The sequence below is a fragment of the Candida oxycetoniae genome, assembly GCF_023343755.2.
Source record: "Candida oxycetoniae strain CBS 10844 chromosome Unknown scaffold43, whole genome shotgun sequence".
NCBI classification, from domain to species: domain Eukaryota; kingdom Fungi; phylum Ascomycota; class Pichiomycetes; order Serinales; family Debaryomycetaceae; genus Lodderomyces; species Lodderomyces oxycetoniae.
In genome coordinates this window covers 45,800-72,384 of record NW_026055360.1, presented here as the reverse complement: position 1 = coordinate 72,384, position 26,585 = coordinate 45,800, and the positions used below count along the sequence as shown (strand labels likewise).

General features: G+C 37.2%; 10 protein-coding genes across 10 annotated transcripts; 3 read left to right on the top strand and 7 right to left on the bottom strand. All coding sequences in view use genetic code 12, as the record gives it.

Moving 5' to 3' along the window:
* Positions 1 to 25: 25 nt before the first annotated feature.
* Positions 26 to 2,188, bottom strand: KGF56_000138 (aspartate--tRNA ligase; the record flags this gene model as incomplete). The annotated part of the gene is made up of 1 exon (XM_049322496.1): positions 26 to 2,188. The coding sequence occupies one exon, from the start codon at positions 2,186 to 2,188 to the stop codon at positions 26 to 28; it is 2,163 nt and encodes a 720-aa protein (XP_049182795.1).
* Positions 2,189 to 4,723: 2,535 nt separating this feature from the next.
* KTR4 (putative mannosyltransferase) lies at positions 4,724 to 5,800 on the top strand (the record flags this gene model as incomplete). Its single annotated transcript, XM_049322485.1, has 1 exon — positions 4,724 to 5,800. The coding sequence occupies one exon, from the start codon at positions 4,724 to 4,726 to the stop codon at positions 5,798 to 5,800; it is 1,077 nt and encodes a 358-aa protein (XP_049182794.1).
* Positions 5,801 to 5,927: 127 nt separating this feature from the next.
* On the bottom strand, positions 5,928 to 6,788 carry KGF56_000136 (uncharacterized protein; the record flags this gene model as incomplete). The annotated part of the gene is made up of 1 exon (XM_049322474.1): positions 5,928 to 6,788. The coding sequence occupies one exon, from the start codon at positions 6,786 to 6,788 to the stop codon at positions 5,928 to 5,930; it is 861 nt and encodes a 286-aa protein (XP_049182793.1).
* A 304-nt stretch (positions 6,789 to 7,092) lies between these two features.
* On the top strand, positions 7,093 to 8,110 carry RPP1 (RNA-binding RNA processing protein; the record flags this gene model as incomplete). The annotated part of the gene is made up of 2 exons (XM_049322463.1): positions 7,093 to 7,133; positions 7,237 to 8,110. 2 exons carry the CDS (start codon positions 7,093 to 7,095, stop codon positions 8,108 to 8,110), a joined length of 915 nt encoding a protein of 304 aa, XP_049182792.1.
* Positions 8,111 to 8,138: 28 nt separating this feature from the next.
* Positions 8,139 to 9,173, bottom strand: ELA1 (elongin A; the record flags this gene model as incomplete). The annotated part of the gene is made up of 1 exon (XM_049322452.1): positions 8,139 to 9,173. The coding sequence occupies one exon, from the start codon at positions 9,171 to 9,173 to the stop codon at positions 8,139 to 8,141; it is 1,035 nt and encodes a 344-aa protein (XP_049182791.1).
* Positions 9,174 to 10,964: 1,791 nt separating this feature from the next.
* KGF56_000133 (glutamine amidotransferase subunit) lies at positions 10,965 to 14,132 on the top strand (the record flags this gene model as incomplete). Its single annotated transcript, XM_049322442.1, has 1 exon — positions 10,965 to 14,132. One exon carries the CDS (start codon positions 10,965 to 10,967, stop codon positions 14,130 to 14,132), a length of 3,168 nt encoding a protein of 1,055 aa, XP_049182790.1.
* Positions 14,133 to 14,227: 95 nt separating this feature from the next.
* Positions 14,228 to 15,499, bottom strand: KGF56_000132 (uncharacterized protein; the record flags this gene model as incomplete). The annotated part of the gene is made up of 1 exon (XM_049322431.1): positions 14,228 to 15,499. The coding sequence occupies one exon, from the start codon at positions 15,497 to 15,499 to the stop codon at positions 14,228 to 14,230; it is 1,272 nt and encodes a 423-aa protein (XP_049182789.1).
* Positions 15,500 to 17,266: 1,767 nt separating this feature from the next.
* On the bottom strand, positions 17,267 to 18,781 carry SIP5 (Sip5p; the record flags this gene model as incomplete). The annotated part of the gene is made up of 1 exon (XM_049322420.1): positions 17,267 to 18,781. The coding sequence occupies one exon, from the start codon at positions 18,779 to 18,781 to the stop codon at positions 17,267 to 17,269; it is 1,515 nt and encodes a 504-aa protein (XP_049182788.1).
* A 1,652-nt stretch (positions 18,782 to 20,433) lies between these two features.
* Positions 20,434 to 23,130, bottom strand: KGF56_000130 (uncharacterized protein; the record flags this gene model as incomplete). Its single annotated transcript, XM_049322409.1, has 1 exon — positions 20,434 to 23,130. One exon carries the CDS (start codon positions 23,128 to 23,130, stop codon positions 20,434 to 20,436), a length of 2,697 nt encoding a protein of 898 aa, XP_049182787.1.
* Positions 23,131 to 24,928: 1,798 nt separating this feature from the next.
* On the bottom strand, positions 24,929 to 26,086 carry KGF56_000129 (uncharacterized protein; the record flags this gene model as incomplete). The annotated part of the gene is made up of 1 exon (XM_049322397.1): positions 24,929 to 26,086. The coding sequence occupies one exon, from the start codon at positions 26,084 to 26,086 to the stop codon at positions 24,929 to 24,931; it is 1,158 nt and encodes a 385-aa protein (XP_049182786.1).
* Positions 26,087 to 26,585: the final 499 nt, after the last annotated feature.

The window sequence follows — 26,585 nt, the reverse complement described above, 5'->3', positions numbered from 1 at the left end:
TGTACTGTTTCATTTTATCTAATCTCTATTTATTTACAGGAATTTTTGTTATATAATACTCATTCAATGTTTGTTGGCCAACAGTAGTGGGGCTCTCAACCACGGGATCTTTCCCTGATTGATTCTTAGGAAAGGCAATCACATCTCTTATACTTGATGTACCGACAACCATGGCACATAGTCTATCAAAGCCCAAAGCCAAACCAGCATGAGGAGGACATCCCATACTCAATGCTTTTAACAAATGTCCAAACAATTGTTGATGATTTTCAATTTTGAGAATGTTGTCAAACACGTATTTTTGCAAATCCGGATCATGTATTCTTCGAGATCCACCACCAACTTCAACTCCATTGATGACTAAATCATAATGCTCTCCTCTTACTTTTAATGGTTCCGACTCGAGGAGTTCATAGTCCTCAATTTTACACATTGTGAATGGATGATGAGTGGATTCGAATTTGTTGTCTTTGTAAGATGGATATGGGTCATTGATATCCAGAGTCGTTGACTCAACAGGTGAAAATAAAGGAAAGTCCACGATCCAAGATCCTACAACCACATCCTCTTGCTTATAATTTTCTAGCAAGTTTCCCTCTTTTGTTTGGATGGCACGCTGCCATTTCCCAGGAAACTGTTTCATTGCTAGTTGTCTGAATCTCCCCAATGGTGTTGGATTCTCATACGAGACCTTAGATCTATTTGAAATAGCAAGTATATCTCCAGGTTGCAAATTGCAAAGATCTCTTAATTTGGCTTCATTGAATTGTTCAGTTTTACTTAAATAGTGTTTTTCCAAAAGGACTTTATACCAAGAAGTAGTGTCACTTTCCTTTTGAATTGCCCACACATAAGGTCTTCTTCTGGAATAGTTTGTCGTGTCAATTAATGCCTTTGGTATCTTAAATTTCCGGGATTCTCCTGGTTCAAACGCATTTTTCAAAATACACGCTTCTACTATCGGGAACTCTCGGTTTTCCTCTCCAATGAAGAAATTTTCAAGGTTGATGAATGATAAATTTGATCTCATATCGGGTTTATCAATTCCATACTTTTCCAAAGCTTCTGAGTAAGAGATTTTCTCCAATTGTAAATCCCCCTTTTGAACATCTTTGATTTTTTGTAAAAACCCCTTCAGATTCACAGTAAAAGTATCTTTGAGTCCAATGTTTTGCCAAGTTTTCAAGATTATTTCCTCAACAACTTTCATAACCTGGTCAGCACTGCTAATATAGCTCATTTCCAAATCAATTTGAGTGAATTCTGGCTGCCGATCTGCTCTTAAATCCTCATCTCTAAAGCACTTTGCAATTTGAAAATACCTTGTAAATCCCGAACTCATCAAGATTTGCTTATACTGCTGAGGTGATTGCGGCAATGCGTAAAACTGATCATAAGAACGCATGGGCACCAAAAATTCACGAGCTCCTTCAGGTGTCGACTTGAACAACAATGGCGTTTCAATCTCGACAAAACTATGGTTTTCTATCAAAATGTTTCTCACTAATTGAGCAATTTTGCTTCTTGTTTTAAGTGCGTTTTGGTAAAAAGGTGTACGAAGTTGGAGGTATCTAAATTGTGGTGGGATATCCTGAGGATTCGTTTGCTTCAACTTCTCAAGCCTAGCAGCGTCCAAATTTGAAGAGTTTAATACTTGAAGTTCTTCAACAACCAATTCCCAAGGTGGTGGAAGTAGGTCGCCCTTCTCCGTGTCTTTGACTTCTGTATTCTTGACTTCCTTACGCTTGACATACCCTGAAATGCTCACTGAATCCTCAACATTGAGATGTTTAATGGCGTTCCAGATCACCATATCTGTACCTGTATCAGCATCGGCATCTACATCAGCATCAGCATCGGCATCTACATCAGCATCAGCATCGGCATCTACATCAGCATCGGCATCAGCATCTGCATTTGACCCTTGTTTTGTAATAAATTGCACAACATTGCCCTCTGTATCTCTTAAAAACCCAAAACTTAAGCTAGGCCTTATCCTCGACTTTCTATGGATATGCCCTTGTAAAGTGACTTTCCTATTTTTATTGTTCAAGAGCTCATCTATCTCATTATTAACCTGGCTTACCGTATGTGTTGAAAGCGGGAACTTGAATTTCGCTAAAGTTAGCGCTTTATCGGGTAATCTAGCATAATACCTTTTACTGCATTGGAAACACCTTTGAAACATACAAAAATTGACTTACTATTAGTAAATTGTGACGTGGTTCTTTTCTCACTCTGGTCTATTTTAAATAGGCTGGCCCCTGTCTTTTGACTGGTTTTTGGCGAGACATACACAATTTTTTTTTCCCTTTGAAAGATGGCACCCATTTCATCTCAATCGATTGGAACAAGTTTGAAGATAGCCCTGGCAAGGCATTTCTCGACCCTTGTTGAGATTTACCAGTTAGTAAGTAGATGAAAGAGAAATAACGCGACTAACCATAACTGGAATGGAGTAGAGCAGTAGGTTACGAGCTTGATGTCAGTCTTTTACACAGAGACTATTGGTAGCAGCTTATCAGCTATTTGTCGTTTGATAACTTTACTCGTTAATTCGTTTCTCTATGATGTAAATACTATTAGATATGGTTTCAAGGTGCGCGCAACCACACTGGCCACTTTTGCAACACAATAGATACTGATACAGCTATTTCTTACTCTTTTCAGAAAGATACGCAAACCTGATAATGTTTTATACAACTTCTTTTTCTTATACCCTCACCAAAAAGCACCAATATCAATAGAAACACCAAATGCTATACAAGAAGGTTTTTCTATGTACTCGACACGACACTATCGAGCAGAGCGAGATAGTAGAGCACATTAGTCGACACTGCTCGATAGTAGAGCACATTAGTCGATACTGCTCGATAGTAGAGCACATTAGTCGATACTGCTCGATAGTAGAGCACATTAGTCGATACTGCTCGATAGTAGAGCACATTAGTCGATACTGCTCGATAGTAGAGCACATTAGTCGATACTGCTCGATAGTAGAGCACATTAGTCGCTTCCCTTGATAAAGGTTTTCATTCCTTTCTAAGGCTTTCAAAGAAGCTCCCACCTGGTAAAGTAGAATTGTAAAGTTTAATCTATTTCAGTAAATTTTCTTACCAATTTAAAGAGTATAGTACTTTCTGTTTAGCGGAACTGAACACTATCAAGCAAAGCGAGATACTGTTGTAACAAGCTACTGAGTTTGCTCCACTATCGAGCAGAGCGAGATAGTAGAGCACACTAGTCGATACTGCTCGATAGTAGGGCACACTAGTCGATACTGCTCGATAGTAGAGCACATTAGTCGCTTCCATTGATGAAGCTACTCTACAAGATAAACAAGAGTTAGTTTGGAGTTGGAGCTACGCTTTTCTGAGCCCCACTATCAGCAAAGCTACAGCACATACTTCAACTAATCAGCTAGCTCCATCTCTTACCTGAAGACTAGTTAATATCATTTGCAGCTAGTAATCTAAAGACTAGTTAATATCATTTGCAGCTAGTAATCTAAAGACTAGTTAATATCATTTGCAGCTAGTAATCTAAAGACTAGTTAATATCATTTGCGGCTAGTAATATAAAGACTAGTTAATGTCGGTTGCAGCTAGTAATGCTCCATTATCTCGCTCTGCTCGATAGTGTCGTAAGGAATGCCTTTTACTAGTTATCAAGTCTTTACTAGCCTTGTTTACGACGGTCACGTGACCAACTATAGAAGCTTGCATGTCCAATAGCTGTCCTATTACAAACCAACATACAGTCTAACAAACTAGATAATATCTATAAAACTTTTTTTTTTGAAAAATAAAAACCTAAAGAAGGTTGATGATAGGAGGTAAACGGTAAGAAGTAGATGACAGGAGCTAGTAAGAGATGGTAGAAGATGATAGGAGATGGTAGAAGATGATGGGAGATGGTAGAAGATAGAAGGTAGACGGTAGGAGATGGAGATGGATGGTATTAATTCATTTCACCTAATCCCCCTATCGCGTTGTTGTCATCCCTTTCATTACGATAAAACAAGGCTTATAACGTGGCGCAAGGGCTCACACTACTTTACGCTTACTATAATAGGACCCATCTTACATCCCACGCATCCTTACAACGCTAGTTAAAGCCTTAATAGACCATCGCTACCAAATGCTATTTAGACCCAGGTAAAAAAGAAGAGTGAAATTTCCAATTTCTCATAAATGGAACTAATTGCAAATCATTTACCGTGTAACCCGTTTATTTTTGGTAGTTTTGTGTTAAGGGGAATCTTTCAAGTTAGCTGCAGTACCCCCCTCCCCCCCCTGAACAGAAAGATTTATTTCAAATGTGCTAGCTGGTTTAAACTTTTTTTGTTTCCACTTTTGTTTTTCCCCTTTTCACAATTCAATAATTTGCTTATAAAGCTATGCTCAAACTAAGAAAAAGAACAAGAATATACATTATTCTTACTATTACATTTATAGTACTATTTTCTATACATTCAAGAGTAGTTGGTACTAGTAGTGTCTGGTCCTTGCATTCACTTTGGGAGACTTTCCATTCCTCGCTTCTACCGAAGATAAGTGATAATCTAAAGAGTTCGTATAATCTGGTATACTTAAACCCCCTCAATTCAAAAACTAGCGTTACATTAAAACAAAATAATGTCAAATTCGAGTTTGCTTTTAAAAGGAAAGGCACCACTCCTGAGGAGATTGTGGATGAAAACATGAAAAAATATACCAAAATGATGCAGATGGAAGTAAACAAACCTCAAGATGCAATACTTGTGGCGCCACCTCAGAACCTTGCCACTTACAAACATGCTAATGCAACAATAATAGCTCTTGTTAGAAATGCAGAGTCTGGTAAATTAGGCCAGAGTATAAAAAGATTCCAAAAACTGTTTAATGACAAATTCAACTATCCATACACTTTTATCAATGATCAGCCATTTACCGATAAGTTTAAAGAACGGATAAAAAGATACACAAATGATGCTCCTGTTGAGTTTGTTACAATAAATCCCAAGAATTGGGACAAACCACAGTTTATAGATGAAGCCAAAGAAGCCAAGGAAATGCAGATTATGCATTCGCATGATGTAGCATATGCTCAAAAGGCCTCGTACCATAACATGTGTCGCTTTTACCTGGGTCTGTTTTACAATTTACCTGAATTGCAAAAATACAAGTATTATTGGAGAATAGAACCACAAGTTGATTTTTACTCAGATGTCACCTATGACGTTTTCAAGTATATGGAAGCAACTGAAAAAATATACGGATTCGTTATAGGACTTTACGATATAGAAGAGACTGTAAAGTCTTTGTGGCCAGAAACATTGAAATATTTAAACACGGGGGACAATTATAAATACGTCAACGAAAACGGAAGTTTCCAATGGTTGATTGAGGATCTCCAGAATCCAGAAAGGAACAAAGTAGCCGGCGGCTATTCAACATGCCATTTTTGGTCAAACTTTGAGATTGGTGATATGGATTTTTTTAGGAGTGAAGCTTACAATAATTGGTTTAAATATTTAGACTCTACTGGCGGATTTTATTACGAGAGATGGGGCGATGCACCTGTACATTCAATCGGGGTTAGTTTATTTGCCGATAAGTCAAAGATTCATTGGTTTAGAGATTTGGGATATAGTCATGACCCTTACTTTAATTGTGCTAATACGCCTTTTACAAAAGGATGTAGTGTTGGCAAATTCAGCAAATATGAACATTTGAATAATCATAATTGTCTTATGAACTGGTTGGAATATGACAATATCAAGGACGTTTACAAAGAAGAAGAAAAGAAGGAAAAGTGAGAATAAAAATAAGGGATAAGGGATAAGGGATAAGGGATAAATGATAGAGGATAAATGACAAATGATAAATGATAATTGGTAAATGATAAGGGATAAGGGACAAGGAATAAAGGCTTTTTTTATATATTTATACAACGCCTCTAACTAAGTATATCGTATCACCGTTTTTCAATATGCTTGATTTTTGTGAATTTTGAATCAAATTGGGTTTACCAGAATCGTCTAATTTGAAAATGCGCAATTTTTCATCCTCCTTAGTTGTTGAATTGTTTTGATTCAGGATCTTCAAACAGTCAGCAATCGAGTCTAGAGATTTGCCTATAACCCAATTTTTGGAAACATAAAGTGCCTTTCTGTTTTGTTCAATATCGTTTATACCCATATTAGAGCTTTCTTTTACATAAACACACCAGATGTAAATTCGATCCAGTGCAGTCACTTTGGCATGCCCTATAGCTTCCTTTTTCAATTTCCCCATCTCAACAATGGTTGAGCTAGATTTGGATTTCCCAAATAGTTTTGAAATGGACTTTGTGCTCGAGTTTTTCTTTTGTATATTTAAAAATACCTGGAGTTTACCAAGAGCGTTAACACCATCTTTATTTCCAGCTCCAGCTTTTAATACAGTTTCTTTAATCGTGGTAGGCTTAGGACTGTTTAATCTCTCATCTATCAATCTTCGATCCGCAGCTCTATCAGGAAATAGCGTCTTTGAAGAAACAGTATTACTTGAAGGTGTAGCGGCAATGGTGGTGGTGGTGGTGGTGGTGGTGATATTAGGTGCCTGGTTATAAAACTTATCCTTAAAAGGACACTGATGCTTTTCCACTGTTCTGTGCAGAGAACAAAACGTTTGTTTGCAAAACTCACATATAAATGGCAAAAAATCAAGCTGGCTGCAAAAGAAACAATTCTTACCAATGTCCATAATGCCTTGGTCTTTTGTTGGTCTTTTGTGTTTATCTATGAATAAATTGGCTACTGACATGGCAAAACAAAAACAAATAGGGCAAAACCGCTGGAAAAAATGGGGTAAAACCGCTGAAAAAACTGGATAAACAAATAAAACGAAAAGGCAAGGAAATGAATGAGCGAAAGGCGTCCTTCTCTTTCTTTTATACTCGTTAAAATCAATGTTAATGTTCCCTTTGGTGGCAAAATCCATTTGTAATCTAAAACTTTTGTGGAGTTTGCACCGAGGAAAATATACATATGGTAGCACACGGGAACAAAAGGGGCCATCGCATCGCATCGCATGGCCACCTCATCTCATCTCATCTCATCTCATCTCCATGTTGAATGGCATAGGTCAAGGTCAAGGTCAAGGTCAAGGGTAGGGTTCAATTGGGCGTAAACTAGCTGGCGATAGAAGAAGAGTACAGTACTTGTTGATATTAGATGTGTTATGATCTCAATTTGCCATGGCCTTCGGACAGATACGATGTCCAGCCTACGGAGCAGCAAATGGTAAATTTGAAAAATACAATAGTTACCAATTATCTACTTGGAGTTACACACCAAGTGATCAATTTTACGGTTCAGGAGGTGGCAAAGATTGCGCTGGGTAAAGCTGACACTATGAATCCTATACAGAAAAAGCTGATTTTATCTAGTTTGCAAAGCACGTGTCCGAATCTACGATTGTTTACGAGAATCACCTTGGTAATAAGCGATACTTCAAAACTACAAGGGTTGAGTAAATTACAAAACTCCTTCGATGTTGTAGCAATACAGCCATTGAACGAGAAAGCACTACAAATGACAATATTAAATATAGAGTGTGATTTGATCAGTTTAGACTTGGCTACGAAACTACCATTTTTCTTGAAATTCAAAACTATTGGAAGTGGAATTCAAAAGGGAATAAAATTTGAAATCAACTATTCTCAAATCGTGAGTGGCACCGGAGGATTTGTCAATGATTCTATAACTGTAAATTTAGTAAAGAAAAACTGGTTTAACAATACGCTACAATTAATTAGAAGCTCAAGATCAAGAGGGTTAGTGGTATCTAGCGGTGCACAAAATCCTCTTCAATTGAGGAATAGCAATGACATTTTGATTTTGCTTAAAACTTTGGGACTTGACAATAGTAGAGCCAAAGCTTGTATTAGTATGAACCCAGAGAATGTTTTGGTCAGTGGAAGATTACGAATGAAGTCTCATAAACAAGTAATAAGTATCGGTAACGAGGAATTTGCCGATAATAGCAAGGAGGATGTTGATAAGAAGAATAGCGCTAAGGGATATAAGAGAAAGTATAATGAGACTTCTACTGGTAGATTGTTAAAGAAGAAAAAATACAATTAGGCTTATCTTTCATACGTCTTGAATGTTTCTAACTGAAAAGGGAGGATTTGATGGGCTTGATTTTACTTGGAGCTTCTTGTTTGCGAGGCTCTGGTAGTTTATTTACCTTTTTTATCGGGGATGTACTTGGCTTTCTTCGTTTGTGAAGGAAAATAGATGTTGATTGCTGTTGCTGTTGCTGCCGTCGTCTTTTCTTGATCGTTTCAAATTCAGATGGTGGTGGTAATGGCAATGGTGGCGCTAATGTCTTTGACTTTGTCTGCGTCTGTACCTGTGCTTGCTCTTGCGTCGACGCTAGGGTTGAAACGTTGTCCCTTTTTGAAGTATCTTTTGAGACATTGTCCCTTTTTGGGGTGTCTTTTGAGACATTGTCCCTTTTTAAAGTATCTTTTGAGACGTTTTTTGAAATGTTTGAGATACCCAAAGTTGATTTCTTAACAGGCACTCTTATCAAAGTTTCGATGGGCAAATTTTTGATATCAAATGCACTATAAGGATCGTATCGTCGTTGTGGCAGTTTACCAAACATCAAGGACCTAGTCATCACATCTCTCGTAGCTCTTGCCATAATTGTATTCTTATTTACCATGCGTCTTCTTATTTCACTGTGTTGAGGTCTTGTTTTCCTCGACGGATCTCTCAACACGCCGTTCACCGCAACAACTTTATTCTTTGTTTTCTCCTTCATTAATGACTGTTGCATATGTCGAAGTCTTTTTACCGAGTTTCTTCTAAACTCATCTCTTTGCTCAAAGTACTTATAGTACAATGATTTATAGGGCATATCCATATTTGCATTTGCAAGACCCAACTCAAGAGGCCGGTCAGAGAAATCCTTCTCAATCAAATACTTCCATAACTTATCGCTTTGTGGCATTAATTGTGTGGACAAGTTTTCAAGTTGGTTTAGTTGCCTCGATGACATTAGCAATAAAACAGGCTCCAACAAATGATATGGCGTGGCTCCTACATCTTGTATTTGGGTTAAATTTCTCTTTAGACAAACTTGCGATAAATGTAGTAACGTTGGTAAACCGTTCGGGTGCTTATACCCCAGTTTCATCTTTTTTACTCTTTTAACCTTACTTGGCCTGCCGTTGGCGTGGCGTGGCGTGGACCTAGCTGCGACTTGATTCGATCTTTTCACTAGTAGTAGTAGCTTCAGGTGACTAAAAAAAACCGCGCACTAACAAAAAAAAAAGAGGAAAAGAAATATCAAAGATGATAGAGACTAGATGAGTGAAACGAGTCTAGTCGAGAGAAAAGAGAGTGTGTAGAGAAGAAGAGAGTGTAGATAGAGAGAAAAGAGTGTGTGTAGAGAAGAGAGTGTGTAGATTGAGAGATTGTAGACAATGCTATCTCAATTTGTTCAATAGTGTAGAGGTAGGGTTGTTTGTAATAATATTTAAAGTAGTACCGAGTTTGAGCCAAATAGATGCAAAAAAGACTCGACTAGAGACTGGACTAGAGACTGGACTAGAGACTAAACCCGTTTCACTCGTCTAGTCAAAAGAGAAAATAGATAGAGAGAGTAGATAGAAAGAACTCGATTTAAGATATAGATGCTATACCTCTACGGATCACATAAATGTGGGCGGTTTAGTAATACTTTCTCACTCTGATGATTAGCAAAATTTGGTTCAAATATAATCGGTACTATCGAGCAGAGCAAGAGACAAAGAAAAGAGACAACTTTGTATATCACGTGATAGCAGAAACAATGCCAATTTGAATTTCTTTCTTTTACTCCTCTAAAAATAAGCCTGCAAAAATGCAACATTTAGTATGCCTTTGCAATATCTTGACATTGAAAAATTACTATAGCTAGTGGTGGTAGCTAGTGTACCCCACTATCTCGCTCTGTTAGGCCATTGTAGCAACACTATCGAGCAGAGCCACTACACTACACTACATTACACTACACTATTCTACTCTACACCATCTCGCTCTAGTGTTTTCTCTACTTTGACGAGCTAAACACCAGGGGTTTTGTTGATTATTTTGGAGAGGTTGGAAAGAAAAGTAAACCTGATACGCTTTATTGCTAGTGCAAAAACAAAGTGACAAACTAATTGTGTAAAGCCCAATTGGACAAAAAGCTGTAAAATCCAGAATATAAAAGAAAATTAATCTCTATTTATAGCTTTGTTATTATAGCTTTAGTTATTATAGCCTTAGTTATTATAGCCTTAATTATTACAGCTTCTGCTTTTTCTGTTAATTCAGTTATAATAAATGAGCTATAATAAATTCAGCTTATTTTTTACTATATAGTGAAACACACGAAAGATGCGACACTACCAAGTGTCTCATCTTTAGTGATTTGAAAAAATTTGTTGTTGCAACAGGAATTAAATTTACCCGATTTGGCATTTTGCGTGGCATCACTCTACAAAAGCAGAAAAGTGAAAAAAAAACATTGGTGAAAGAAAAGAGAATATTGGCCCCCCCCCAGGTGGGAAAATATTGGCCCCACATTGGACATTGGAGGGGGGGAATATTGACCTCACATTGAGTCCACTAACCAATGACACTAGTGTCTACAAAGTGTTGCTCCACTATCTCGCTCTGCTCGATAGTGTTACCCACTTTAGAGAAAATTATGCAGCGTGACAGAAAATAGAGAAGATTAGACCAAAAAAAAAAAAAAAAAGAAAAAAAGTTTATTTTTCTTTCGTCATGTATCACGTGATCTCGCATCTCGAGAAGAGACAGGGCTCCATATAGAAGGAAACAATGAAGCAAAGAAGGAAGGAAAGAAAGAAGGAAAGAAGGAAAGCAAGTAAGAGTGTTGTAAGTCAGAGCTGTGTATATTTTGAAAGGCTAGGTTTGTTTTCTTGAGATACTTCTTTTCATGTATAACATACGCAAGAAAAGCCAGAGCCAGAGTCATCTTGATGAAGGTGGTAATTCAGAGCTGAGCCAAAGACTGAGAATACTACACGTATGCGCCACAGCTTCATCAGAAAACATTATTTTATCTCCGAGAGCAAGTGTAACCACACCAATCCGGCTCAATAGTCCTCACATGTCTGTATTAGACTTGAATACTATTAACCGTAGTATTGTCAATGGGCCACAATATCAGCAGTCTAGTCTACTGAGTCATTGTGAGTCGTCTCAACTTGCAAATGAGACCCAGATTTTAACTGCTAATGCACCCACAACTGCACCCACAACTGCAACCTCAACCTCAACCTCAACAATAACAATAAATAATCCAACACCTACACATTTTACTCAAATGCCACACTTGACAAATTTGGAAAATGAAGTTGAGTCAATAACTTCACCACCTCCTTTATACCCATCAACTCCTAATTCAGTGGGTTTAGACCTTGAGGTTATGCCGACTTCATCATTGTTTGATTTACCTACTCTTGTACATAAATGGACTCATCGATATTCCATATTATGCTGTATTGCATCACCCAAGAATAACTTACTATTTGGTGGAACTCAGGATGGGAAAGTCTTGGTATTTGATATGTTGACATATAGTTTGAAAATGGAGATCAATCGAGATGGGAAAGGAGTAGGAGTAGGAGCAGGAGTAGGAGCAGGAGAAGCAGGAGAAGCAGAAACAGAAACAGAAGTAGAAGCAGAGGCAGAGGATGAGAGTCATCATATAAATTCGGTCTTGACAATGACTTTGAATAAGAACGAAGATATTCTATTCATTGGCGGTTCGGACTCCTTGGTCAAAGTATACAGCATTAAGAATGGATTTATATGCACACATGTCATTTACTCCTTAGTGGATATTGGTGATATATTCTCCCTTGTATGGTGCGAAAAGTCTCAAACTATATATATTGGTGCACAAAACGCAAGTATACTATGGTGCAAAGTTGGTAAGAATGAAGATATAAAACACGCCAGAAATTTAGAAAACTTGCCTAGGTTTAGATACGATAAGTTTTTTGATTCAAAGGGACCGGGTGGATCTCAGAATACCTTACAAACGAAACACGAATTGCTCAGAAAAAGAAGTAACGCAACAGCAGAGATCAAACATAATAGCAACGATGGGAAAAATGGAGGATCACGAATACAGAAATTTGTAGAGTCTAAACATGAAGATATCGTTAGATTTGCACATAATGGGTACGTTTATTGTTTGGAAATTGTCGTTGATACAGTTATTGGACATTTCGATGAGTGCACATACCTCATTTCAGGGGGCGGCGATGGAGTTGTGAATATTTGGTCAATGGGGAAAACTTTAACCAAATTAACATCTTTACAAAATGACGAGTCTGTTTTATCAATGACCATTCAAAATTCATTGTTGTATGTGGGATTAGGAGACTCTTTTATTAATGTCTGGGACTTGATGACATTGCAAATGATTAGATCTTTTCAATTTGAAGATTGTGGTATGAATGAGGTATTGAGTATTGGAGTTCACAATGACTCTTTGTTCAAAGCATGCACTACTTCAGGATTGGTCAAACTCACAATGAAGTATAAGGACGTTTCAAACAGCGTTTTAATGAGTCGTCAACTGGAGGATGGCGTTACCAATACAGTATCTATATTCAGGGCTAATAATGAGACGTATTTACTTGCGGGTGGGAACAAATCGTTGACTTTGTGGAACATTTCCGAAAAAGATGATAGTAATGAAGAACTTATACAAAGTACTACAACAAGTAACCTGAGTAAATGCACTCGACTAACAGATAATGACCTTTTGTCAATGTTAAAGAAGTATATTTCTTACAAGACCATTAGCAAAAATCCCGAATTATACCTAGAGGATAGTCGTCATTGTGCACAATTCTTATCCAAGTTATTGAATAATTTTGGTGCTTATCAGACTAAATTACTACCCGTGCATCATGGTAATCCAATAGTATTTTCCGAGTTCAAAAGAAATGCCAATGTCAAAACAAATGGCGAAAGAAGAGTAGAAAGGGTTTTGTTTTATGCACATTATGATGTTGTCGACGCGACTCGACACGAGGCTAAGGATTGGAGTACTAATCCGTTTTTATTGACTGCAAAAGAGGGTAATCTATATGCACGAGGAGTAAGTGACAACAAGGGTCCCACGTTAGCTGCGATATATGCTGTTGCAGAGCTTTATTCAAAGGAAGAATTGAGCTGTGATGTTGTGTTCGTTATAGAAGGTGAAGAAGAATGTGGATCCATTGGGTTTCAAGAAGTGATTCAGCAGCATAAATCAAGTATAGGAGATATAGATTGGGTTCTACTTAGTAATTCATACTGGTTGGATGATATTACGCCGTGCTTGAACTATGGATTAAGAGGTGTAATTAATGCAAACGTTACTATTAAATCGGATAGACCCGATAGACACTCGGGAGTTGATGGGGGTATTAGTCGAGAACCTGTAATGGATATGATGCACGTCCTCAGTACATTAATGGATCCGATTACACAAGAAATTAAAATTGATGGCTTTTATAATGATATTCTTCCGTTGACTCAGGCTGAGCAAGAGTTGTATAACCAGATCAAACAAATGTCCAACACAGCGATTGATGTTGATGTACTCAAATCTAAGTGGAGACAACCATCACTAACTATACACAAGATTCAAGTTTCTGGACCGAATAATAATACTGTTATTCCCCAAGTTGTTAAAGCAACAATATCAATGCGTATCGTACCGAATCAAGATCTTTCGATAATCAAGCAGAAGTTAATTGACCATTTAAATATTAAATTTAACCAACTTAAATCCGATAATCATTTGCAAGTTGAGATATTTCATGAAGCGGAGCCGTGGTTAGGGAATCCCAAGAATAAAGTTTACCTGATACTTTACAAGAAAATCCAGCACCATTGGCAACAAGAGCCATTATTCATTAGAGAAGGAGGATCAATTCCTTCAGTGAGGTTTTTAGAGAAATGTTTTAACGCACCAGCGGCTCAAATACCGTGCGGACAATCAAGTGACAATGCGCATTTAAAAGATGAGAAATTGAGAGTGGTTAATTTATTCAAATTGAGGAGTATTTTAGCTGATACATTAAGAGAAATCGGATCTTGAGGATTGTGTTATTATTATTGTTGTTATTACACCCGTACCTGTACTCCTCCTCCTCCTCCTCCTGCTGCTGCTGCTGCTGCTGCTGCTGCTACTATTTATATTATACAAGCATTCAACTCTTTTTTTACTCGCCTTCTATTGAAATAACAAATACGATGTGGTTTTCCGTCTCTCAAGTTTCTATTCATTTGTCGAAGAGATTTCCGTTCCCTTTTATCATAGTCATCCACATCATCGATACTTAGATCATTGAAATCCAAATTTGTTAAATCTACATCATCATCACACCAAATCCACGAATAATGTCCATCGCTATGACTGTCACTACCATGTTGCAGAGGTTGCACATGTTCCAGATGTTTATTGTGCTTTGATTTCAAGGACATGTTGGAACTAGTTAAACTCAGCGAGGACAATTCATCATCACCACTAGATTCTGTAGTAGCCATCATACTATCGCGTTCAGCGTTTTTCCTACTCGTATTCAACTCAGCCATAACCCCCAATAATTCAATGCAGTCCAGTTTATTCTCATATGTCAATCTCATTTGATGGCAGGGTTTATCACTTGATCTACTTACAATTGGAAAATTTGTATAAAGTGAATAATAACCACTCAGCAGGATCAGGATCAGCCCCCCAGTACAAACAGATTCAGCAAATGGCAATAATTTAGAATCAAAGCAAAATACGCATTGGTATCTCTTGTTGAGATATCGATTAACTTTTGATCCATCAATAATTGAAATCTTTTTTTTGCTAGTTCCAAAATGATTCAATACAATCAACACCTCGTTTAATTCCTTTTTCAAATCATTTAGTATTATACAAAATGAAGAATACTTATTTCTTACTGATTTGTAATGGACATAAAAGGGTAGCAAAATATCCCATAAAAAGCAAACGTCATGAAGACTAACAATTTTTGGTATAGGAATTAACAACTCTTGTGGGACCAAAAGTGAGTTTTGCAAGCCACCGTCTATATCAATACCGTAAACCAAATCACAGCGACATTCACATTCACTACCGTTTTTACTCTGATGTAATTGTTCCAATTGACAATTTGTATATGGATAAACAGCATAGCGCGTTGGATTTGCTCTTTGCTTTACAACAATTCTCTTACCCGGTATAATGCTTTTGTTCTGTTTGCGACAAAATGCAAAGGATTCATGAAAATCCTGGGGAAAAGAAAAGGCTGAAATTTTTACATTTACCTTTACCTTTTTATTGTTTTGCAAAAATAGGTTATTAGGCAAATGTTGAAATTTGATACGTTGAATTATTCTGTTTCTTTCAACGTCATAGATCCGTTGTGTAGGCAAGATTTGTAAATGCTGCGAGCCCACTAACGTCGAAGGCATTGGCTTCTCTAGTCTTTTGAACCTCAATAATTTTTGGAATCTCTATTGGTAAATCAAAAAAAATACAACCCCCTAGACCCTTTAATTTTCAGGGTCCTTCCAAATTAAGACTAAAAAAAAAAATATATATACACGAAAACGTACAAATTAATAAATTTGCTGATAAAGGTCTATCAAGTGAAAAATTGAAAATATGTATTTGAAAGTCAAGTGGTGGAATTTGATGATAATTTATAAACCCCGGATTTCAAACACACAGAATCACCAATTCACACAATTCCCAACACACACAATCACTAACACACACAAACACACACAAACACACACGGGTTTGACTGTTGATTCAGAACTGGCTATACCCCCTATACCAAGACTAAAGTATCTCTATATAGAAGAGAAATCACATCACTTTCTTACAGCATAAAATAATATCTATCTATTTATATATATATATAGGATATAGATCAATAGACTTCTCTAGCAACCAAACAGTATAACTCACTTTTCAGTTTTATTGTAGGGTGATTCAAATGAAACAGAAAGCTTCTTCTAATTCACGCACCTTCTCAAACACGATCTAACCATAATATTCACATTATTTTTCCTGCCATTCACAAACTTCCAAACAAAGCGGAAATCACTAAAAAAATCCGTTTCTTTGTTTGGAATGAATAAACAAAGTTCATGGTTTGTCTTTGCAACAAACCATAATTTTTTTACAACCACTTTCTTGGTCAACCTGTGAATTTTTTGTTCCTGTTAGAAATCTGTGATGTGGCACACGACCCCCTTTTTTTTTTTTTTTTTTTTTTTTATAGATTTGTGGTAAAGTACACAACCTCCCATTTTAAACAAAGATAAAACAAAAGGAAAGATAAAATAAGAAGAGAGAACGTTTGGGTGCAAAAATTGCAAAGGATTAGCTTTTATTATTGATTAATGTTGAGGTAAGAAAGGGGTGTAAGCGGGAGGAGAGACTAGAAATGCACATAAATAAGTTATTTACGAGTTATTAAGTAGTATATATTGTAATCTTCTGGGGAAATAGGAGTAGGGTGGGCTTTTTCAGCTCTCATAGTAGATTAAGAAAAAAAAATAACAAAAAAAAAAGGTTTGAATATAAATAATACTAAAGATGAAATATAAATGATAATAGAAGAAGACTTAATTAACCCCTGTGAAGCTGGTGACAAAAGTGCATTGTATTGCCTAAATTTACCTATATTGCCTATATTGCCCAGTTTTGTCTTGTGATAGAGCTTTTGTGATATAGCCCCTGTCCTATAATATAGTGGGTAGCCACTAGTAATTAAGGCATTATTATCAAATGATCCTTATTTACTACAATAAAAAAGGAGGTCCAACATTGTTTTGTAAAATTCGGATTTCTGGAAAGTCTTCAAAACTCACCAGTACCTCTCTGTGCCTGACCATCTTCAGTAGCTCACCTTCCCATATCCACAAATACCTTCAATATCTACACTACCCCTCAGTGCTTTTTTGGTGAGCCGAGCACACTTTCAATATACCCCAGCATTCCCCCCCCCAGACCAATAATTCTCCAAGTCACAATTCTTTTCATACATAATTTTTTTTTTATTTTAATTTTAATTTTTTGCTTGATTTTTCTTCTAATTATCAAACATATCTACTACTTCCTTCTGATTTCAGCTAAAAATAACAACAATAAACAGTAACTACTATTTACTATTGTTTGGTAAATTACCCATATTATTATTATTATTGTTGTTGTTGTTGTTAATATTATTATTTATCAGCTTTCTTCCTCCTTTCTTCCTCATCAATTAATGATAATCTCATCGCTTCTTCAATCATTCGTTGTTCAACTGCTGCGTAGCCAATTCCACTATTAGATCTAACTCTACTACTATCATTGTTCGAGCTATTACCTTCGATTATCAAATTACTAGCATGTATTGCACTTGCTGTAGCTGCTTTTCGAGCCAACTTATTTCTGGCCGAATTCAAATTAATCTCCCAATCAGGTCTAATCATGTCAACAGCAATTACCCCTGGTGAATCGGCTGCTATTGAGCCCCTCCTTACACCCTTTTTCCTTTTCAAAACTTTGGTCATCATAGAATTAGCTGGTGGCGGAGAACTAATACTAGTACGTCCCGGACTAGGACTTCCCATTGACTCTTCGTCACCATCTGTTAGATTGTTATTGTTAGCATTACTACTACTACTACTACCACGACCTTCCTCTTCTAAAATTAAAGAAACCGTCTTGTATTCACTTGGTGGTATTCCATTAATTCCTGTACGAATATCTGGTGGAGGATCATATGTTACTCCAAAGTTTGGCATTGCGCAATAAGGACAACTTGCTGGTTCCGATATCAAAGAATGAGGCTGTTCTCCGGCTTGCTGGTTTGACGGATCATCATGCGGCGGATGAGGATCTAGTCTCTTGATCTGCACAAAACACTCCGAACAGATAGGCTGCAAACAGCACCGCGATACATTCAAGAATGGTGGATAATATAGGAAACATATAGGACACTCACATGGACTTCGATATAATTTAAGCATCAAGTCTTTACTAAAGCACTGCTTACCATGATTCTTCTTGATTTCCAAAAACTTGTTTTCCTCATCCTTTTGAGCTTCCTTCATTTTTGAGATCAACAGCTTGAGTTTGGCTTTTTCTTCTTGTCTCTTGAAATAGTTGTTACTTTTATGAATCTTGTGCCTATCTACGTCATCTTCTTCAAAGTCCTCATTTAGCTCAGTAGGTTCTTCCAATGCATGTAATGTCAATTGCGACAATAGTATAAGCAACTCTTGGTCTGTCCAACTATCGTCAAAATCTTGTAACGGGGTGAAAAATGGCGATAATTCACGATTAATAATCAAGGACCTAACTATATCGACATCAAAATCCAAATTTGACTTGTATGTACCATAGGGAGCTAAATATCCGCCATCAACATTTTCGTCATGTTTGACAATAAGATGCAGGTAATGATGCAATTGTTTCTGGTCTTTTTCTTCTTGCCGTTTCTGTTTCCTTAAATCAGAAGAAACCGTTCTTTGGTGGTAATGATGATGGTGGCCGCCACTGTTACTACCTCCACCTCCAGCAACAGCGCCAATAAAGCCAGAATTCGCAGTGTTCCTCAAGTATCGACCGCCTCTGTTACCAGAAGATGTAGTAGAGGCTGAGGTATTATAAGTATTCGCACTGCCACCGGAGTGAAAGTCAGAGACTGCTGAATTAGATCTACTTCTTGACTCCTTAGCTGGTACATTTCCCATCCTTGCCGACTAAATCTTCTTCAATCTCTCCAATCAATCAATCAATATATATATAAATATACCAATACAATTTTTGCGGAGGTAATCAACTGGGCCTTTCTCGCTCGTTCTCTTTTTTTCTTTGATTTTATTAAATCGATTTATTGCCTAATTTTGGCGGAAGAGAAAATAGTTAGGAGTTGAGGCTTTGAATAAGTTTCTGTACCTTAGTTGCTGAAATAGCAGGTTTTAGTTATATTAATTAGAATTTTAAAAGTGTGTAAATTGTCAAACCTCCCCTCTCTCTCTCCTGTTTATCTCCAATTAGCTTGAAAGACCCGTCCTGAAGAGAGAGGGGGAAAAAGCAGGACCAGGGGGGAGGACGAAACAGAGGAAAAGATTTCTTACAAACCTTAGATGAAACATGGTAGCGGAAAGACACTTTACTATCACTATCGAGCAGGGCGAAACTTCACTATCGAGCGAAGCGAGATAGTGGAGCAACATTGAGTAGAAAAGCACTATCGAGCGAAGCGAGATAGTGGAGCAACATTGAGTAGAAAAGCACTATCGAGCGAAGCGAGATAGTGGAGCAACATTGAGTAGAAAAGCACTATCGAGCGAAGCGAGATAGTGGAGCAACATTGAGTAGAAAAGCACTATCGAGCGAAGCGAGATAGTGGAGCAACATTGAGTAGAAAAGCACTATCGAGCGAAGCGAGATAGTGGAACAACATTGAGTAGAAAAGCACTATCGAGCGAAGCGAGATAGAGGAACAACATTGAGTAGAAAAGCACTATCGAGCGAAGCGAGATAGTGGAGAAACAGTGAGCAGAAAAGCTGTTCAATGTTGCTCCACTATTGAGTAGAGCGAGTAGAAAAGCTGTTCAATGCTGCTCCACTATCGAGTAGAGTGAGATAGTGTTGTAAAAGCTTACTGAGTGTTGCTCTACTCTATAGGTTGTAAAAGCCTACTGAGTGTTGCTCTACTCGATAGGTTGTAAAAGCCTACTGAGTGTTGCTCTACTCGATAGGTTGTAAAAGCCTACTGAGTGTTGCTCTACTCGATAGGTTGTAAAAGCCTACTGAGTGTTGCTCTACTCGATAGGTTGTAAAAGCCTACTGAGTGTTGCTCTACTCGATAGGTTGTAAAAGCCTACTGAGTATTGCTCTACTATCTTGCTCTGCTCGATAGTGAAGCTCACTAGAGATTGATCAATATGAGGTCCCATATCAAGGTCACGTGAAAAACACCAAAAATAGAGATTGTTCTAGTGTCACAGTAACATTAAGTTCCAATGACGATATATGCTACTACAAAGTGTTGCTCCACTATCTCCCTCTACTCAATAGTGTCGCCCGATAGTGTCGCCCGATAGCATCACTAATTTGCAAGATGTTATCTTTGATATCTAGTATAGACAAATACAGATAAGCTACCTACAAATGACGATACAAGCTACAAAGTGCTGCTCCATTATCTAGTTTCAATGACGATACAAGCTGCAAAGTGCTGCTCCATTATCTAGTTTCAATGACGATACAAGCTGCAAAGTGCTGCTCCATTATCTAGTTTCAATGACGATACAAGCTGCAAAGTGCTGCTCCACCATCTCTTTTTGCTCGATAGTATCGCCCGATAGTGTCGCTGCTCGATAATGTCGTTGTTTTTTCACTTTTTAGTCAAGCCTACTCCTAATCCAACACCAATCATAGCTAAAACAATAGTAATCCAAATAATTCCCACTATTAAACTAAGCACTTTCTGAGCTTTTGTAAATTTCTTCAAGACTACCAAATCATTAGGTCTCTTTTCTTTGTAAGATGTCATGCCTCCATAATATCCCACCTTGCTATTCCCATCAAATACACCTACTGTGATTAAGATGAATATCGGCGGAATGACTAATGCTAAACACAACAACCCTGCAAATTGTATCATTGGATAATACTCAATGCGATATACATCGTCTTCGTTAGTTTGTTGCTGTTTAGGTATGAATGGTAATCGTGAATTATCAATTGGAACCGTATACAATTGCTTTTCCAATACAGTCATACTCCCTGGCTGTTGTTTATTCTTATAAAGTAAATTACGTTGTGGTTGGGATAACACCAAAGAGTTGTCATCATCTGGATAAATTGGGTCTTGCTGCAGCTGTTGGTACTGTTGTTGATCATATTCTATCAAGCTTTCACCTATCGTGTTATCGAAATGTCTGTTTACCAAATTTCTCGCCATTTGATTGAGTGATTGATTTGATTCTGCTGAGAAGGAAGAAGGGGATGAAGAACGGGTGTTGGAAACTCTTGATGTTATGCTATCACCAATACCGACATTGGAAACAGAGTTTAAACCTCCAGAATACGATCTTTCAGGTCGTTTCAATTCAGCATTTGGAGGAGTTAAAGAATGATAGCTACTTGTTTGATTCAACTTTGCACCTACAGCAACATACATGTTTGAATTTTGACTATTTCTATGTTCGTAAACTGACCAACGATTCTTGGAATCATCAAAATCCTTATTATGCACTTTGAAAGTCATTACTGGTAATTCGTTGGTTGAGTCTAATCCAGCAGTCATATTGTTGACTGCTGGATTACTGCCGTGCCGCGGAATATGAACACCCACTCCATCTGTTTTAATATTGGTCCCGAATAGTTCATCAAACCCAGAAGGTGCTGATACTGGCTGCAAGATATTTGATTGCAATACAAAGTAATGTACTGGAATTTCCTCTCCTTCTTTTCTCTTGTCCTCAACTATTGCATCTTCTTCTTGAATTTTCAGTTGCAGCTTGTTAAAAGAGTCTGTATTAGTACTACTTCTACTCTGATTATATGAGCCTTCCAAGTTTCGCAATAGTTCACCTGATGACATGGATGAACGTGCAACACTCTCGTGCTTTTGGTCACCATCATTTTTCAACATTGTCTCGTCGTCGAAAGTGGCTATTGACTTAACGAAGCCTGTCTCGTCATTGAGATCGGCCATTGTTTCCTCCATTGCTTGCTCCATTATTTCTTCCATTTGTTGTTCTTCTAACCTTGTATATAAACTTTGCTGCTGTTTTTGCGACAGTAATGGATGTGTTTCATTTTGCTTATTGTCATATTGAAAGTTGGGTACCAGACCTGCTGTTGTCCCGATGGTATCAAAAATACTTTCATGCTGGGTATAATCTGTTGAGGATGAAACATTAATATGACTATTATGGCTCTGAGTGACTCTTGGTGTGTGCAAAGGAGTAATTGTTGGGTCGGGGTACTTACCATGGCCACTATCGTTTTCACTATCATCACTAAAAGTTATAGATGCACGAAATGAGGCTCTATTCATGTCAACGTTTGTAGAAGAGCTCAAATGTTTGCCCACTGTTTTTAATGACTCAATTTTATCGCTAGGCATTCTAAATCGAGAAGACATGCTACTGCCTGAACTACTCCTATTTCCCAGCATGGCAATGTTCCCAGTACCGTTATTCAATAACAAGGGAACTCTTTTTAAAATCGTTGGCGATGGCTGTGAAAAACCAAAAAGTTTTCCTTCAACATCTTCTTGCACTAGAGGATCATTGGATTTGGCTTTCAATTCTTCACTTTCAATAACTGATAATGGTCTACTAACGGCGGGCGACTCGATCTCAGCAAATCTACCTTCTTTTATTTCCCAATCTCTCTTATCATATTCTCCTAAAAGTATATTGATGGAGTCATCTACGTTTGTATCATTTGCATTCAGATTGATACCCAATTGAGCACGCTCAATATCGTTGCTATTCAATGATTCATAAGATTCCGTATCTACAAAATCTTCCAATTGGGCTTTCTTTTTTTGAGGTTGTAATGCCAGGTGTTTTGGTGGTGCTGCTGATGAAACATTAGTACTTGACTCCGACAAACCTGACGATCTCGAACGTATAAATTTTGGTTTCAAGCTGAAATTCAATAATCTAGGAGATTGACTAGTTGACAGTGAACTGATTTTGTCATGAACATCTAGCTCGGGCTGCTCACTAATACTATCGATTGAGTATAAAGATGAACGGTTTTTCAGAAAAAAGCCTTTTAGTGATTTTGATGGGGAAACTAAGTCCATGCTAATTGTATTTGCGGAAATACTTGTAGATGCCGTTTTAGGTGCATTTATTGAATTGGCATCGTCAAAGATTTGATGTAACGATGATGATGACAGCTTATATTGCAAACTTTCTGAGAATTGTTGTTGTGATGCAGGTGAAAGCGCGGTTGTTGTTGTTGTTGTTGTTGTTGTGTTTGCAGTTGCTAAATGTTTTGGTTCTTGCAAACGTTGATCATCATTATTTTGATCAAGGGTTTGGCCAATATCTTGGCCCTTCCGTTTCATTTGGCAAGGGTATAGCTGAATGGGATGCAAAATGTTTAATGTCAATTAATAATGCTCAATGCTCAATGCTTAATGCTTAATGCCAAATAGCTCTATGATCAAAGCTCGAAGTTCTATGCGTCTTGTGTTTTGTTTAAACGAATGAATCGTAGTTGGTTAATTAGACTGAACTAGTAGTTCAATGAAAGAACCTCTCTCTCTCTCTCTCTCTCTCTCTCTCTTTCTCTGCTTGCTCTCTTTCACAGTTTCCGCTCAAGCTCCTTTTCTCCCTCTTTCCTCTTATCTATTTCCTCGTTCCTCTACCCCTTGGTTAGCCTTGCAAAAAAAAAATGAAATCAATAAATTTTTTTCCTGATAAACTATTCAATTAATAAATAATATAGACCGAAGAGCAGGGTTAAGTTTTATTGTTTTGATAATTCTCCTGAAGCTTAAACTATCGTCTTCCATTATCAAGTAAAAAAATTATTTTTAAAAAATGTAACAAGAGTAATAGAGTTTTCAAGAGGTGGAACCACTTACATCGTATGTGGTCTCTATAAGTAAACGACACAGTACACGGTGTCTACTATAATAGCATCTACTATACTATAAAGATGTGTGTTTTGTTTTTTACTCAACAGTCTCTAATAAAGTTGGTTGGCAAAAGAAAAAAAAGAAGAAAAAAAAAATTTATACGGATGTATTTAGCCGTATATTGGAATTTCGTCAATTATCTGCCCCAAAGAACCCCTAACCTCTTTCTATTGACTTTGAAGTCTTGTTAAATCTTCTTTAGTCTCTAGTAAATCTCTTCTTTGAGATTGGAGGTTAGGGGTTGGGGGTTGTTTATAGGTCTATTTTGATGGTTTTGCTAGTTTGCTCTTTTTTGTCTATGAAACGTCCAAATCGGGATATTTTTTAGATTTTGTGTAATATGCAATTTATCGAAAGTGGTAACCAAACAGGAAAGGAAATTTAGACGACATTTTTATGTACTAGTTTTGCAAGATTGAAATTTTAGACGACAAATGGAATATCGATTGACGACAACACCAATGAACACTATCGAGCAGAGCGAGATAGTGTTGTAACAAGTTACTGAGTGGTGCTCGATAGTATTGTAACAAGTTACTGAGTGGTGCTCGATAGTGCTGTAACAAGTTACTGAGTGGTGCTCGATAGTGCTGTAACAGGTTACTGAGTGTTGTAACAAGTTACTGAGTGGTGCTCGATAGTGCTGTAACAGGTTACTGAGTGTTGTAACAAGTTACGGACTGCTGCTCCACTATCTCGCTCTGCTCGATAGTGTGATAGTGTGATAGTGTCGGTGGTTGTATAAAAGAACTCGTATATTAAAAGAAAATACATATAAACTCGCAAGTTGATTCTTGATTCTGCAAATGTGCAAATTGACGTTAGAGCCACTTTTAGTGCGGCTTTAGCATACGTTACCCCAAAGGGTAAAGTTTTTACCCTCTAGAGAAGCAACATTATCGTAATCCAAAAGAATCAAATTTAAAGCATGTTTGAGATACTAACATATAGAATATCAAGATCAAACGAGTAGACTAATTGACATTGTCTTTTTTTTGGTTTTTTTTTTGGTTTTTTTGGCTTTTTTGTAGTTTTTGGAAATCTGTGTTGAAAGAATTGAAATAGTAATAATAATAAAAAAAAAGGCTGCAAAGAAATCAATGACTTCTTTGATCATCTCAGGTTGAAATAATGCGATACATGGTTCCCTTTTCAGCTTGTAGCATAAGCCTCTGGGATGTATCGTTCTATCTCTTTGTTTCTTTATTGTTGTTGTTGTTCATCAGTAATAAATATTACTCCTTTTACATGGACTTGAAACAACTTGTTTAGAAACAACTTTTTTGGTTGTACTCTTAGAATTACTGTGTCCACTGCTGCTGCTGCTGCTGCCGCCAGTACTGTCACCGCTGGTACTGTCATCGCCAGTACTAGGTTCTGTATCAGGTGCTACAGCAGGTTCATTGGAGGTCGTGTCGGTTGTAGTGTCTGTACTTACAGTTCCTATGTCAATAGTGACTCCACAATCTCCTGAGAATGCTGCAAATGCCGTTTGAGCAACAGTTACCAAAGTGTCAATATTAAGGAATGCCAGGAATAACTGATTAACCAAACCAGATTCGACCAATGCGCTAATGATCGCTGTAATGCTAATCAATTTCTCTTCTAATAATCTAACTACCAATTCTGTAGCAAACGTTATGTAGGCTGGATTGGTCAACACTTCCTGAACAACTGAAGTAGCCAAACCTGAAACGTATAACGAATCTAACAACTCAACAACAATAGTATCAAAAATGCCCAGTGCTCTATTGTCGATTTCACCCATATCATCATCCCTTTTTTCAGATTCAACAAACGCTGCTGCTTGCAAATCGTCTCTCGTAATCAACGAAGAAACACCAGCAGAAATCAATGAAGCAACATTTATATCCAAGTTGCCAATAATCTGGGCTGCAATGTTGAATAAACTAATATACAACTCACAATCGCCAATCAAGTCATTGATAACATTAATAGCCAAACCCGACTCGACCAATGCTTCTAAAAGCGCAGTTAATGAAATTATTCCACTTTTTATAACCGAGACTGTAACATTAATAACAATTGGCTTGAAAGTTTCACTTGTTATAAAGTACGTTATAACTTGAGGTGCCAAATTAGTTTGATTAATAAGTGAAAAAACCAGGGTTACAATAGCATAATCTCTTTCCATAAGCTCAATATCAACTTCTCCTCTCTTATTTCTATAAGCATTGATTTCAGCAAGAAGACCTTCAATGTCTACTTCATCACCTCTTTTATAGAACTCAGATAAAACTGATAATGACCTTTCAGGAATAACTTGTCTGGCAACCACATCTCCTTGTTGAGCTCTTTTGATTGTTGCGGCCGAAGTAGTAGCTAAAATAGCAAGAAGTGTAGTGGCTGGTAATTGCATTGTAATAGGTATGTGATTGATTTATATTTGTCTTGAAGATGATATTGCTGGGATAAAAAAAGCTTTGGGACTGAGGGTATAATTGGAATATCAACTTGCAAAAAAAACCCACAAGTTCATGGGTATTTATGCTAGTACAAATACTCTTCTTTCCAAAGAAGATTCGAAATAGTAACCTCCTAGATCCTAGGTGTGTTGAACAGACATGTCTCTTTATGGGTATAAACAGGACAGTCAGAACCACCAAATCTTCTTGTTTTTTTCTTTATTTTTCAATATTTTAACCCAATACGGAATGCCACCAAAATCATATAAGGTTATAGTTTACAGCTAGCACGTAAAGTCTCCATACCATATCTATTCTAGGAAATTTTCTATAGGGCCTAGGGATATGGGTTACATTGATTGTAACATACAAAACAATATAGCATGAGATATTGTGGAAGAAGGGGCAAAACTGTAGTTTTTGAGACTTGAATTCGGGAAAAGGAAAGTCAAA